Source organism: Canis lupus, chromosome 20 (assembly GCF_011100685.1).
Source record: "Canis lupus familiaris isolate Mischka breed German Shepherd chromosome 20, alternate assembly UU_Cfam_GSD_1.0, whole genome shotgun sequence".
Classification (NCBI taxonomy): domain Eukaryota; kingdom Metazoa; phylum Chordata; class Mammalia; order Carnivora; family Canidae; genus Canis; species Canis lupus.
In genome coordinates, this window is record NC_049241.1 from 2,859,342 (window position 1) to 2,875,318 (window position 15,977).

The 15,977-nt window shown below is 44.7% G+C and overlaps 1 protein-coding gene across 1 annotated transcript in view; it reads right to left on the bottom strand.

Annotated features, from left to right (window-relative positions):
- Positions 1-742: 742 nt before the first annotated feature.
- The window catches only part of COPG1 (COPI coat complex subunit gamma 1), a 28,180-nt gene continuing 12,945 nt past the window's right edge, over positions 743-15,977 (bottom strand). The window contains exons 15-24 of the mRNA XM_038565484.1: positions 15,866-15,941; positions 12,189-12,292; positions 11,592-11,717; positions 11,215-11,283; positions 6,883-7,025; positions 6,386-6,557; positions 5,600-5,697; positions 4,457-4,595; positions 4,034-4,132; positions 743-1,222 (exon numbers count right to left, since the gene is read on the bottom strand). Of these exons, the coding sequence (XP_038421412.1) occupies positions 1,092-1,222; positions 4,034-4,132; positions 4,457-4,595; positions 5,600-5,697; positions 6,386-6,557; positions 6,883-7,025; positions 11,215-11,283; positions 11,592-11,717; positions 12,189-12,292; positions 15,866-15,941 (1,157 nt within the window). The 3' untranslated portion in view covers positions 743-1,091. The remainder of the gene's footprint in view (positions 1,223-4,033; positions 4,133-4,456; positions 4,596-5,599; positions 5,698-6,385; positions 6,558-6,882; positions 7,026-11,214; positions 11,284-11,591; positions 11,718-12,188; positions 12,293-15,865; positions 15,942-15,977) is intronic.

Below are 15,977 nucleotides of genomic sequence, written 5' to 3' on the forward strand. Positions count from 1 at the left end.
AGTGCACCGCATCCTCGTGGTGAGAACAGGAAACCTTCCCTTTACGTCGCAGTGAGGCTAACTGCCTCAGTTTTGAGGCAAAAATTGAGAAACCATCAGGAAAACTTCATACTTCACTCTCATACTTCAGTGGGCACCAGAATGCGATTTTCCAGGACCTTCCCTTCCTAACCCTAAAACTGAATTTTTAAGGGTGAGACCTAGATTTTTTAAAAACAGGCCTTGCAGGTGTATTTCGGGCATGAAATTAGCAAAGCTACATGGCTTGAGTTTAACAGAAGTTGAGGTGGCCTCTGAGCCTGCTCCCTTGGGACATAAACCAAGGCTTTCTGGTCTTCAGCCAACAGAGTGCTCTCCTTAGAGAGGGGGCTGTTCTTCCCCTCTGTGTGTTCACAGAATTGGGCTGATTGGGAGCAGACAAACCCCAGGGCGCATGTTAGGGAACACCCAAATCATCCATCCAAACCCTCTGAGGGCCCCGTTCATAACCTAGAGAGGGAGCAATGGTCAGGACTGCAAGAACAGGTGCAACCTCAGTGCCTGCTGTCATCCTCTCCACAAACCTGCACTGCTCCTGTTCCTGGGGCTTGAATGGAGAGGAGTGGAAGTCGTCTGACCTCAAGTACAGCAGCCAAAAGGCTGTGTGTGTAAAGGGGATAGGTCAGGTGTTCCTGGGATGGGGCTCAGAAGGGGGGAAGGGGAAAGTGGAGCCCTTAAGCATGAGTCTGCAGAGTAGCAGCCATTCAATAAATACATGCTGATTTATTTATATGGATAAGATGGTTTTCTTGGGGATAAATTCAAGAGGAGGTGCGAGCATTTTATTCATTTGCGATGTCCTACCCTGACAAGAAGGGCAACAGGTTCTAGGACAAGCTAAAATCATCCCCTATTTAAAAAAAGGAAAAAAAAAGTTATCCCCTAGCAGTCCTGCAGGGAAAAAAAATTTTTTTTTTTCCCCAGTGATTCCTAGTTGTTTTTGAATGCAGAGGCTTGGGAAGGAGTTTCCATTGGAATTCAGGATGAAGGCATGACTTCTGCGTAGTGTTGAGGGGAAAAGGGTAGGAGCAGGGTCCATGCAGTCTGGCCCCTTAGCCCACAGATGCCAAGATGATGTCTACTGGCAGCTCCTCTGAACTTCTGGCTGTCACCTGCATTGTTACTGTGTCCAAAAGCAGCAGTCTGGAGCGCACCAAGATATCATGACCTCCCCGGAACACACCTAGAGGAAAGAGAGAAGTACAGGTGTGTAAGGAAGAAGCTGCAGAGAGTGGGCTAAGGGTGGGATTTGTAGCAACTCATCAAGGCAGCTGTGATGCAGTGAAACGGGAGTGGGCCTGCAAACGGGAGTTGGGCTGAAATCCCTGAGATTTTATGCAAGTCACTTTACCTCTCTGAGCTACAGTATCCTCAACTATGAAGTAAAGGAGATAATTATACTGTTTTTTAAGCTTTTGCCAGGTGCAAATGAATTAATAAAACATACAAGGCTTTTACCTGGCATCACAGAGGCTCTCATGCATGTTGGCTAAATCTAAGAGCAAAGATGAAGGGACAGCCCCTTCATGACAAAACCACATCGCAGGTGTCTGCAAGACCCAGGGGACTAGGTTGCTTCAGTGTGGCCAGAAACAACCGCTTGGGGTCTATCAGCTGTGAGCAGGGCACTGAAGCAGAACTGCCTCCCAACCCTGTTTAGAAACACTCAGGAAAAAGGGACGCCTGAGTGGCTCAGCAGTTGAGTGCGTGCCTTCGGCCCAGGGCGAGAACCCAGAGTCCCGAGTCCCGGGATCTCTCTCTGCAGCTCTCGTGAATAAATAAATAAAATCTTAAAAAAAGAGAAACAGGAAAAAAAGAAAATCTCCCATTTCCTTTTGTTCAGTTTTAGGTGTGATAATTGTATTGCCCCCACTCCTTTAAACAAGGCATCATTATCTCTTAGAGAAATATACAGATATAGAGACATTTACATACAAAATGCTGTATCTGGAATTTTCTTTAAAATAACTGGGGATGGGACGCCTGGGTGGCTCAGCGGTTGAGTGTCTGTCTGCCTTCGGCTCAAGGCGTGATCTCAGGGTCCCAGGATCGAGTCCCATGTCAGGCTCCCTGCATGGAGCCTGCTTCTCCCTCTGCCTCTGTCTCTGCCTCTCTCTCTCTCTGTGGCTCTCATGAACAAATAAATAAATTTATTTATTAAAAAAATAATAAAAATGAAATAAAATAAAATAAAAATAAAAAAAATAAAATAAAATAAAATAAAATAAAATAAAATAATAAACCGGGGTTGGGGGATAGAGGGAGTGGCGGTATGGATGCTGTTAAGTTACTGAAACTGGAAGATGAGCACATGAGGGCTCATTATAGCATTCAATTTTTTTTTTTTTATAGCATTCAATTTTTGTGTAAGTTTGAAAATTTCCATGTTGACTTCTTAAAATACCATTCCTATTAAAAAAAGACCAATCAACCTAGTAGAGAATTTGAGAAAGGATATGGAAATAATTCACAGAAAAAGAAATACAAATGGCACACATATTTGGGAAGAATGCTTAACTTCTTTCAATATACAAGAAATATAAAATAAAAACTACAGGGACACCTGGGTGGCTCAGCCATTGAGCATCTGCCTTTGGCTCAGGGTGTGATCCTGGAGACCTGTGATCAAGTCCCACATCGGGCGCCCTGCATGGAGCCTGCTTCTCTCTCGGCCTATATGTCTGCCTTGCTCTGTGTGTCTCTCATGAATAAATAAATAAAATTTAAAAAATAAAATAAAATAAAAACTACACTAAGATACCATTTTCCACCCAGACTGGCAAAGATCATTTGATAATGACCTGATAATATACTCTGTATATTACTGATTACTGTATTATACTGATAACATACTATGTTGTCCACAGTGTGGAAGGAAAGGCATACAGTTCCAATAGAAGGCAACTAGAAAAAAAAAAAAAAGAAGGCAACTAGAAATTTATATCAAAATGAGAAATGCGCTTTGACCTGGTAATGCCTTGGGAAGTTTATCCTATAGATATCCTCAGGGAATACATGCAAAATAAAGTATGTGTGTGTGCATGATTAGTCACTGTAGCATTGTTTGTAATAGCAAAAAGCCTGGAACAATCTATATATTTATCAATACAGGCTGATTCTATAAATTATGGTACACCCATACAATGGAATATAAGGAAGCTACAAAAAAGTATGAAGATTTACTCTGGGATGATAAAAAAGTCTTGGAGAAGAACAGTGCTAATATCTACACAATAATGCAGATATACTTCATGCCACTGGGCTGTATACCTGAGCTTAAAATGGTAAATTTTACATTATGTACATTTTACTACAATTAGAAAAAGAGGAAACTCTATGTATTTTTAAATATATTTTTAATTAGAAAAAGAGGAAACTCTATGTATTTTTAAATATATTTTTAATGTAATCTCCACCCCCAACGTGAGGCACAAACTTAGGACCCTGAGATCAAGAATCACATGCTCTACCGACTGAGCCAGCCAAGCATAGGAAAGACAATATATATACTATTTACACGTAAACATCTGAGTTAAAATAGGAAATTGTGCATGTCAGTGTTCGTATCCATAAAATCACTGTTTATAATAACAATGCTGATCAGTCACCTGTCGGAAAGGAACTAGATAGATGACAGGCAGCAAGGGTCGGATATTTCACTGCTGGGCTTTTTTTACTCTATGAATTTTCTTTTTTGTGTTTTTAAAGATTTTATTTATTCTACAGAGTGAGAGAGAGCACAAGCAGGGGGAGTGTCAGGCTCCCCACTGAGCAGAGAGACGGACACAGGGCTCCATTCCAGGACCTTAAGATCATGACCTAAGTTGAACGCAGACGCTTAACCGACTGAGCCACCCAGGTGCCCCTTACTTTGTGAATCTTCAATGCTATAAATTTGAATCCCCATGTTCCCAGTGGGAGCCCTCAACCCAGGGCACAGTAGCATGCAGACTGTAAACTACGTAGGCCCTTCCCACCTAGAAGTGTTGCTTACCAGCCAGAAGCAATGTGTGGGTGTTCTTGTTATCTGGCACTTTGTCTGACCTCTCACAAGGATGCATTCCCAGGAATTTCACGATATTGCCCACAGCCTCTATAGGGAGAAATCCCAGCATCATTAAGCCACATCTCATTTCTACCTTTGTGTCACCACCACTCCCCCATCCTCTAAGCCTGCTCTAAGTTGCGCTTTTAAAAATTTTATTTAGTAATCTCTACACTCAATGTGGGGCTCAAACTCATGACCCTGTGATCAAGAGTCACATGCTGTTCTATTGAGCCAGCCAGGCCCTCTCTAAGGGCCTTTTCATGAAGTGCCATCTGAAGTATATACTCTCAACATGGCCCTGGGTTCCTGGGGGGCCAAGGCCAGGAGGAGTGAAAGGGGAGGACACATTTCAATAGCCAAGGATTTTACCTTCAAGTGTCTTGATAGTAGACAAGGTGAATGTTTCCTCTTTCTCAAACTCATCCCCTACCTCATCCCAGGCTGCTTCAAAGTTCAGTTTCATGACCTTTTGGATATGATCAGCAACAGTGATTTCCAGATCTTCCAGCTGTGGAGATGGAGGTGGAAGTTAGGCATACACCTCCAGGGGAATGGGTTCCTGTTCTGCACACCTGTGGGGCCTCTGCTCTGCACTCACTGCTTATCCCTTTCTTCAACGCATTGGGCAAGTGCTCACTAGACACAGAGCACTGTGCTTGGCTCTGGGGACATACAGTAACTGGACTTTCCTTCAGGTGCTCACAGCCAAGTGGTGTCCTTTCAATAGAAATGCCCTGACCCAAGTGCTCACCTTAGGATGTCAGCTGCAAGGTCACGTCCCTTTGGAAGCCTGCCTAGAGTCAGTGCCTTAAGGATCCAAAGGTCTGCCTTCTACGGCTCGGACACTTATGACTCATCAGATCCCACCCTCTGCCTCAGAATCTCTGAGCCTGACAGATTCTGGACCCCTAGCCTCCATCTCAGCTGTGTCCTCTCTGAACCTGACACATATTAACCCCCAACCTTGGACTGAGAGAGCACATAAAGGTTCCCCATTCATCCAGCCACCAGCTCTTCACTGAGCCCCTACTCTTGGGGATGTTTGTTTCAGGTATGTAAGTAGGACTCCACTCCCACAGCAGAAGCAATCCTCAGGCCCAGTTCTCCCAAGGAGCTCACTTGATCCTAGGGCAATTCCTGCTCTTAGGGTTACTGCTGGCTTCGGGAGGTCCCCTTAACAATGGCCCCCGTGTGACAATGTCAATTATATTCCACAGTGACTGTCCCTCTAGTCACGAGGAGCTGGAACAATTTGCATCACCAGATTGAGTCTGCCCTCAGATGGTACTGAACCACACTGCCCCACGGTCAAACTCCAGAGCAATCCTGCACTCAGCTCATCCAAGCTCAGAAAAGTGGAATTAGACGTCCTTTGAGTGCATGAAAGGACTACTCAACAGATGCAAACCAATCCAATTCTCTAGAAAGCTTGAAGTCTAATTGTTAGCTCCTGGAAGGGGCTGCTCTGCAACCTTAGGCACAAAATTGAGCCTTCCAACACTAGCTTCTTACCACATATTCATCTTCATAGCCTTCATCATCAGTCTCCCCAGTGGTGGGGTCACAGTCCTTGACAGTGAACTTCATCATGCAGCTGAATGTGCAGGCCACTGCAGAGAAGAAAGGCTGGGTGGTCAGGTTGGCCCTAGTCCCTACAGGGGATAAGTTCCTCCATAGGGCAGGTGGCCATGGCCTGTGTTATATTATCAATAGCAGCAACCCCACACAAAATAGCCATCCAATCCCACAAATTTGGACAGAAGATACCACCTTGTGGAAGAGTTAAGTCATGGGTCTGAGGAGCCCCCTCAGAGGGAAGGAAGAAAGAGGAAAGCAGGAGTGCTTTCAGGATGGCTAAGCCCATGCCAGTCACATGTCCAACGTCCAAGGTCTGGAAAAAGACGCTGGTGGGTCCCTTGGAAGGAGTGGAGCTGGGGTGTTTGAGTCTTTGTGCCTATCTTTGTACTCTCATGGTAAAATGAAAAAGTACAAGTTGAGAACCAGAGAGACCTGGGTTCTGCCTCTTACCAGCCACAGGAGCTCAGGCAAGTCCTTTACCCTGAGTCTCATCTAGGAATAGGGAGAGCAGTACTTATCCCCTTAGGAGACTATGAGGGTGAAATGGGATGATGTAGGACAAGTTCCCAGGACTCAGCCTTTCTTCTTCTTTTCCTCAAGACTGAAATCAAGGAGTTGAAGCTCTCAGAGGAGACAAATGGCTGGTGTACATCTGGCCCACACCATCTGGATCCCCAGGGTTCTCACATGGTCCAGGGTGATTTCTGGAGAGGGGCTCACCAGCTGTGGGGTCTTCCTTGGGCAGTGACACCAATGTGTAGCAGGTCCCAGGCTGGTTGTAGGGTAGGCTTCGGGCAGGCACGTAAGAGACCACCTCATAGGCTTCAGTGGGCTCCATCTGCACTGTGACGTTCTCCAAGGTCTGGTCGTTGAGTGTGTTTGTGCAGTCAAACTGAACCAGGGAGGAGAAGGGTTGCTAAGAGACTGCTCTAGGTCTAAGCCCTGCTGTAGAGGAACAGCCCAGAGATCCTAACTCACCCCATGAGCCAAACTAATTCCTATCCCAGTACCTCTGCGCAGGCTCCCTGTCCCAATGCTGACACATAAGAGCCAGAGAAGTCCTGGGTCAAGACTGCAAGATACATACCAGCTGGTGACAGAACCTATCATTAAATTGGGCTCCTGACCAAATCAGTGTGGGACCCTATAGGACCTGTCGCACTTAAGACCACTCCCTAGGCCCAAGCCCCAGCATGGCCTCGGCACTCCCTTCTCACCTGGAACACCATGTGATCAGTGAAGGTGTGTTTGGTGCAGCGGATGACATACTCTGTCTCTGATTCAGTGAGGGCCACAGGCTCAGGCGAAGACTTGAAGAGGGGCCCCAGGCCATGGAACTCTGGCACTGCCGCCAACTGCTCTGAAAGCCACAGGCCACAAATTCACTCAGCCTTTTAATTCCCAGACCAACCTGTGATGGTTTCTAATATATGCTCATGGCCAACTCTCCATGTCTTTCACCCTACTGAGATGGATGTATATGTATACACAACGGGTTACTCGCTATTTCCCAAATATACAAATACATTTTCTCCTCTTGCTAACAAAAGACCTCAGCCACAGAAAACTGACTGAGAGACCCCAATGTCTGAGGCCTAATCCATTTGGAGACTCCTACAACTTTAGAAGCTCAGCAAGAATTCTTTTTTTTTTTTTTTTTTAATTTTTATTTATTTATGATAGTCACAGAGAGAGAGAGAGAGGCGCAGAGACAGAGGCAGAGGGAGAAGCAGGCTCCATGCACCGGGAGCCCGATGTGGGATTCGATCCCGGGTCTCCAGGATCGCGCCCTGGGCCAAAGGCAGGCGCCAAACCGCTGTGCCACCCAGGGATCCCAGCAAGAATTCTTTTTTTTTTTTTTTTTTTTTTTTTAAGGTTTTATTTATTTATTCATGAGAGACACAGAGACAGAGAGAGGCAGAGACACAGGCAGAGGGAGAAACAGGCTCCATGCACCGGGAGCCCGACGTGGGATTCGATCCCGGGTCTCCAGGATCGCGCCCTGGGCCAAAGGCAGGCGCCAAACCGCTGCGCCACCCAGGGATCCCCCAGCAAGAATTCTTAAAAGGAAACTCTGGGCAGCCCCAGTGGCTCAGCAGTTTAGCGCCGCCTTCAGCCCAGAGTGTGATCCTGGAGACCTGGGATCGAGTCCCACATCAGGCTCCCTGCATGAAGCCTGCTCCTCCCTCTGCCTGTGTCTCTGCCCCCTCTCTCTCTCTGTGTTCCTGGTGAATAAATAAAATCTTAAAAAAAAAAAAAAAAAAAAAAGAAAAACTCTAAAGATGAGATGAATGACGTTACAGCCACAGAATCAGGCAAAAGAACAAACTGGTCCTATACGTTTGTCAGTTAAGATAAACCGGCCAGTAATGAGATGTTTCAGATTCAGACTTGTAGAAAACCTCACTTCAAGTGGTCTTGGGCACCTGGTAAACCTATCCCTACACCCCAAAGCCTGCTTCCAGCAGTGGGCTGGGTCTTCTGGCCTACAGGCCCACATCTGGCAGCAGTCTGCACACCATGTTTGTCTATGATGACTGTGCCTACTGCTCTCTTCCCTGTTCTACAGTAGGGGCATCGTTTCTCAAAGTATGGTCATGGATCACTGGTGTCAAGAGTTATCTAAGGGTGTGACTTGTCAAAAACTCAGATTCTTGGCCCATCATAAATATGCTCTGGCTCTGGGATTCAGGAATCTCATTTCTAAGAAAATTTCTCAGATGTTTCTGATGTACACTAATATGTGTAGACCACTGCCCTAAGATTTTTAACTTGTCTTCCCAATTAAGTTGAACTCTGTAAGGACAGGAATTGTGGCAAGGCCAGGGATCTGATTATTTTGCCCTGAACTTAGTAGGTACTCAATTCATGTTTCATGGGTAGAGACAAAAAAAGTAGGCATTATTATTATTTTTTGCTTTCTCTTTGTGACTGCTTCAGTCCTCTGCCACCTACAGGACTGCATCTGATGAATGTGCAGGCAGTAAAAAGCCCAGAAAGAGCCAGCCTAGATATCTGGGCAGTAAAAAGCCCAGAAAGAGCCAGAAAAGGGCACTTTTGGGCCATCATGATCATGAGCTACTACAGTGCTTTTTCTGTGGGAATTTACTTCTTGGAGCACCATGTTTCTACACCTGACACTTAACTAACCCAGGGGATTCTATAGAAGCTATCAGTTAACACTGAGTGTCTGATTCTTCACCAATAAAATAGATTTAACAATCTTGTTCACAGTGTTGTTGTAAAGATAAATGAAGCAATAAATATCAGGATCTAGCAAAATTCCTAGAACTGAACAGGTGATCAATAAACGTTAGGCTTTGGAAGACTGTTTAAAGATGAAATTCACAGCCCCTTAGAGATTTAGAAGGAGTCTTCCTTCGAAGGTATGTCAGAATGGTGGCCCCAAGACGTACACAGGCTAACTCCCAGAACCTGTAAATACGTTACATCACATGGTAAAAGTGATTTTGCAGATGCGATTAAGTTGTATTTTTGAGAAGGCGAGATTATCCTGGATTATCTGGGTGGGCCCAAAGTAATCACAAGGATCCTTATGAGAAGGAGGCAAAAGGCTCAGAGTCAGATCTGGCTGACTGTGAAGGTGCTGGCTATGAAGGTGAAGGAAGGGATCATTAGGAGAGCAATGAAGGAGGCCTCCAGAAACTAGAAAAAGCAAAGACATGTTTCTCCCCTAAAGCCTCCAGAGGGAGCTCAGCAATACCAACACAGTGAAACCCATTTTAGACCTCTACCCTCAGAATTGTAAGACAATAGGGATCCCTGGGTGGCGCAGCGGTTTGGCGCCTGCCTTTGGCCCAGGGCGCGATCCTGGAGACCAGGGATCAAATCCCACGTCGGGCTCCCGGTGCATGGAGCCTGCTTCTCCCTCTGCCTGTGTCTCTGCCTCTCTCTCTCTCTCTCTCTCTCTGTGTGTGTGTGACTATCATAAATAAATAAAAATTAAAAAAAAAAAAAAAAAAAAGAATTGTAAGACAATAAATTTGTGTGGTGCTAAGCCACTAAGCTTGTGGTGATTTGTGGTAACAGCATGGAGAAGGTAATACAGAAGGAAAAATTCTGTGTTAGAGTGGTCCCAGTTAGTTCCAGATCCTAGTTTTGCTGAATTTGAAAGGTAAATTGATAGAAGATAGGATTCTCGAATGGAATGGAAAAGGGGGGGATTTAATTAAACAATAATTGGGAACTGACCGTGAGGAAGAAAGGTTCTGTTCTAAGTGCCATGATAGAGCATATAAAAGACAAAACCTGTGAAGAACCATATAGAACTAATTAAGAGAAGACAGAAGAGCTGGAATAGAAGAGATGAGCATAGGAGATCCTTCAAGAAGAAAGAGGGGCACATGTTAGATCCTGAAGGTGGGAATTCAGTAGATAATATGGTATGGCAATTAGATACACAGCCTCTACCCTTAAATAGATGACCCTTAAATAGATGCAAGACCAGAGGGATAGATAAATATCTAAATAAAACCTTTCCAGACAATGTGGACTTAAACATCTCTGGAATCCAAGAAAAAATACTAGGGTCTCTGGATCCCGACTATACTGAATTTGACCTCTGGTACCAGCCTGGGCTCCAGGCACCCAAGCTCTCAGAACCAAGGCTAAGTGGTAGCCTTGAGCCAGTCTGATGTGAATCTTAATTCCAACCCCTCTACTTTCTTGCTAATGCAACTTTAGGCATATCACTTTCTCTCTCTGAACTTCCAATTCCTCCAATACTAAATGGACCCAATACCTTACAACTGAGGATTAAATGTGCTGTCTAGGGTACCCTCAGGGCCCAGCACTCCAGAATAAGAACTGTTGTTGATGGGAGTCTGGGTGACTCAGTCAGTTAAGCATCTGCTTTCTTTCTTTCTTTCTTTCCTTTTTTTTTTTTTTTTTAAGATTTTATTTATTTATTCATGAGAGACACACACAGAGAGAGGCAGAGACAACATAGGCAGAGAAAGAAGCAGGCTCCATGCAGGGAGCCTGACGTGGGACTCCATCCTGGGACTCCAGGATCATGCCCTGGGCTGAAGGCAGGTACCTAACCACTGAGCTACCCAGGAATCCCAAGCATCTGCTTTCGGCTTAGTCATGATCCTAAGTTCCTGGGATCAAGCCCAGCATTGGGCTCCCTGCTCAGCAGGGAGTCTGCTTCTCCCTCTGTCCTTCCCCACTCATGCTCTCTCTCAAATTAAGAAGTAAAGGGATCCCTGGGTGGCTCAGTGGTTTGGCGCCTGCCTTTGGCCCAGGGCGCGATCCTGGAGTCCTGGGATCGAGTCCCACGTCGGGCTCCTGTCATGGAGCCTGCTTCTCCCTCCTCCTATATCTCTGCCTCTCTCTCTCTAAGTCCATCATAAATCAATAAATAAATCTTAAAAAAAAAGAAGTAAAATCTTAAAAAAAAAAAAAAAAAAAAGAGTAAGAACTGTTGTTGATTGAGTCTCTTCTAATTTCCCTGAGAAGATCAACTACCCTAAAGCTGAGGAGACCAAGCCCAGGTCCTAAGAGCCCCACCAAGCACTGCTACTCACCCTGGAAGATCTCTTGCCGGGTAGCTGCCACTTTCTCAGGCTGCTTGGCGGCTGTGATGGGGGTGCTTTCTGCAGGAGCAAACAAACATTGTGACCAACAACTCCAGTAATGGGGCATGTTGACCACAGAACTGTTACTTAGGGATTATAACTTCCAACTCCCCTGACAGAGTGTGAACATGTAAGAGTACAGAACACGTGAGAAAGAGTGTGTGCATGCGTCTCTATGTCCTGGAGCTAGATGTAGAAAGGATTATTCCATCCTTTTGGTGTAAGCACCCCATCCTGACTAGGTTTAGTGGCTTCAAGGCCCATGCAGACCTTCCCACAGAGCTTTGGACCTGATGGCCTCTGAAAGGAGCACAGATATTACTTACCTGTTCTCTGCTCTGCCATTGGCGTGGTGGCCAGGGGCACAGACTTGAGGTCAAAAGGTTTTTCTGATGGTTCTAGAGTATACTGCTGCAGAGCTCTCTCCAGACCAGGGATGGAAACCGTCAGACCTAGAAGCCAGTGGGAGACAGACATGCCTGCATACATGACAGAACGAGCACCTGGAATCCCCCACAAAAGATTGAGACCCAGGGGCCTAGGTTTTATGACCCTAGACCACTGAGAAAACCACTTAAAACCCTCTGGGCCTCCACTTTCTCATCTATATCCTTCTTCACACAGCTGGTATGGGGATAAATGTATATAGAAAAGTGACTTATAGAGAGTAGAGTACTATGCAAAGAGAGATTTTTATTAATGACTAGTGTTTCAATTTACCGAGCTGTTTCCACCCACATTGGTGTGAACCACAAGATTGTAGGTCTCCTGAGGTTAGTGATACCATGAAGTTTCCATGCAAGTCTAGCCGAAAGTGTCTTGCCTCAGGCTTCCCCTCCCCAGTGAGGTGCACCTGCTCTGGAATAGTGAGAAGGGCCACAGCTCTGGGATGGGGCCAAGTCAAAGGAGCCGGTGAGACTCACCATTTAGGATATACCCTGCATTGAGGGCCTTCTGCTTCTGCTCCAGGACATTGAGATAGAAGGTGGCTCGGTCCCTTACTTCATTGTCATCATCCATCACACACCTGCAGTCAGAACACACAGTTTTCCTGGCTGGGGCCCCACAGGGATAGCAGGAGGGATACGGGAAGCCTTCATCAGAGGCCAGTCAGAGGAAGCAAGTCTCCTAAAGCTTGGTCCCTAAATGTGCAATCCAAGCATGAAAAGCACAGAAGAGCCTATGATATTCTAACTACCTAAGGGGTGGCCATATTCATATTCCCTGGACCCCCTCCCTGAAGTCCATCCAGTGAAGAAAGCAATCTCCTATATCCAGCAGCATGTGTCAAAAAACAATTTTTTAATTTTTTTATTGGAGTTTGATTTGCCAACATATAGCATAACACCCAGTGCTCATCCTGTCAAGTGCCCCCCTCAGTGCCCGTCACCCAGTCACCCCATTCCTCCCGCCCACCTCCCCTTACATTACCCCTTGTTCATTTCCCAGATTCAGGAGTCTCTCCTATTGTCACCCTCTCTGATATTTCCCACTCATTTTCTCTCCTGTTCCCTATAATCCCTCTCACTATTTTTTATATTTCCTGTATGAGTGAAACCATATAGTTTGTCCTTCTCTGATGGACTTACTTCACTCAGCACAATACCCTCCAGTTCCATCCACTTGAAGCAAATGGTGGGTATTTGTCATTTCTTTTTTTTTTTTTTTAAGATTTTATTTATTCATAGACACACAGAGAGAGGCAGAGACACAGGCAGAGGGAGAGGGAGAAGCAGGCTCCATGCAGGGAGCCCGATGTGGGACTCGATCCCAGGTCTCCAGGATCACACCCCAGGCTGCAGGCGGCGCCAAACCACTGCGCCACCAGGGCTGCCCTATTTGTCATTTCTAATGGCTGAGTAATATTCCACCGTATACACAGACCACATTTTCTTTATCCATTCATCTTTCGATGGGCACTGAGGCTCCTTCCACAGTTTGTCTATTTTGGACATTGCTGCTATGAACATTGGGTGCAGGTGTCTCGGTCTTTCACTGCATCTGTATCTTTGGGCAAACCCCCAGCAGTGCAATTGCTGGGTCATAGGGCAGCTCTATTTTTAACTCTTTGAGGTACCTCCCACACTGTTTTCCAGAGTGGCTGTACCAGTTTACATTCCCATCAACAGTGCAAGAGGGTTCCCCTTTCTTCACATCCTCTCCAACGTTTGTTTCCTGTCTTGTTAATTTTCACCATTCTAACTGGTGTGAGGTGGTATATCTCATTGTGGTTTTGATTTGTATTTTCCTGATGGCAAGTGATGTGGAGCATTTTCTCATGTGTTTTTGGCCATGTCTATGTCTTCTTTGGTGAAATTTCTGTTCATGTCTTTTGCCCATTTCATGATTCCACCCTCACCACTGCTATTCAACATAGTACTAGAAGTCCTAGCCTTAGCAATCAGACAACAAAAAGAAATAAAAGGCATTCAAATTGGCAAAGAAGAAGTCAAACTCTCCCTTTTCGCAGATGACATGATACTGTACATAGAAAACCCAAAAGCCTCCACCCCAAGATTGCTAGAACTCATATAGCAATTTGGCAATGTGGCAGGAAACAAAATCAAGGCCCAGAAATCAGTGGCAGTTCTATACACTAACAATGAGACTGAAGTAAGAGAAATGAAGGAGTCAATCCCATTTACAGCTGTATCCAAAATCATAAGATACCTAAGAATAAATCTAATCAAAGAGATAAAGGATCTATACCCTAAAAACTACAGAACACTTCTGAAAGAAATTGAAGAAGACACAAAGAGATGGAGAAATATTCCATGCTCATGGATTGGAAGAATTAATGTTGTGAAAATGTCAATGCTACCCAGGACAATTTACACGTTCAATGCAATCCCTACCAAAATACCATGGACTTTTTTCAGAGAGTTGGAACAAATCATCTTAAGATTTGTGTGGAATCAGAAAAGACCTTGAATAGCCAGGGGAATATTAAAAAAGAAAACCAGAGCCGAGGGCATCACAATGCTGGGTTTCAAGTTGTACTACAAAGCTGTGATCCACCAAAACAGTGTGGTACTGGCACAAAAACAGACACATAGATCAATGGAACAGAAGAGAGAACCCAGAAATGGGCCCTCAACACTATGGTTGACTAATATTCGACAAAGGAGGAAAGACTATCCACTGGAAAAAGGACAGCCTCTTCAATAAATGGTGTTGGGAAAATTGGACAGCCACGTGCAAAAGAATGAAACTGGATCATTCTCTTACAATATGCACAAAGATAAACTCAAAATAGATGAAAGTTCTAAATGTGAGACATGAATTCATCAAAATAGATGAAAGTTCTAAATGTGAGACATGAATTCATCAAAATCCTATAGGCAACACCCTTTTTGAACTTGGCCACAGCAATGTCTTGCAAGATACATCTAGGAAAGCAAGGGAAACAAAAGCAAAAATGAACTATTGGGACTTCATCAAGATAAAAAGCTTCTGCACAGCAAAGAAACAGTCAACAAAACTAAAAGACAACCTACAGAATGGGAGAAGGTATCCACAAATGGCATATCAGATAAAGGGCTAGTATCCAAGATCTATAAAGAACTTATCAGGGGCAGCCCCGGTGGTCCAGCGGTTTAGCGCCGCCTTCAGCCCAGGGTGTGATGCTGGAGACCTGGGGTCGAGTCCCAGGTCAGGCTCTCTGCGTGGAGCCTGCTTCTCCCTCTGCCTGTCTATGCCTCTCTCTGTCTCTCATGAATAAATAAAATCTTAAAAAAAAAAAAAAAAGAACTTATTAAACTCAACGGCAAAAAAACAAACAATCTAATCATGAAATGGGCAAAAGACATGAAAACAGAATTTAGTATGACCCAACAATTCCCCCTCCTGGGTGAATTCTCTTGAGAACTGACAACACAGGTCACACAGAAACTTGTACGTGAATGTTCACCACAGCATTATTCGCAAGAACTAAAAAATGGGAAGAACCCAAATGTCTGTCAATTTGGTGAAGAGCTAAAATGTGGTCTACCTGTACAATGAATTCTTTGGCCATAAAAAGGAATGAAGTATTGGTACATGTTACAGCATGAATGAACCTTGGAAAAAAAACATTGTGGAGAAGCCAAACACATGAAAGCCCACAGATTAAATGATTCCATTTCATGAAATGACCAGAATGAGCAAATCCATAGAAATAAAAAGTAGATTAGTGGTTGTCTGGGGTTAAGTAGGGGGGGTGCTGAGGGGAGGGAAAAGTGACAAGTAATGGATATAGGGTTTCTTTTCTTTCTATCTCCACCCTCACCAGCTAACCAGCAAAACAGCCAAGCAGGTACAGTTGAAAACAGCCTCATCAAACTTCATATATTGCAAAAAACCCACAGAGACCAAGGAGTCTTAATGCTAGGAACACACATCCACAGAAAGTACTACCCTAGTACAACATTTAGTCTGCCGTATAAGCACCATGGATATAGGGTTCCTATTGGGGATGACAGATATGTTTTAAACTTAGATTACGGTGATGGTTACACAGCTCTGTCCCATAATAAAAAACATCACATTACACATTTTGAGTTGGTGAACTTTATGGCTTGCAAAATATATGTCAATAAAGCTGTTTTTAAAAAAGACTCACCTCTTCAGCAACACCAAGATACTGGGTAACATCTCTTCATTCTGGGCTCCAAACTTGGCCAGAGCACTCACAGCACCTGTGTTTATGAAGCAACTATGATTTATTCAACACA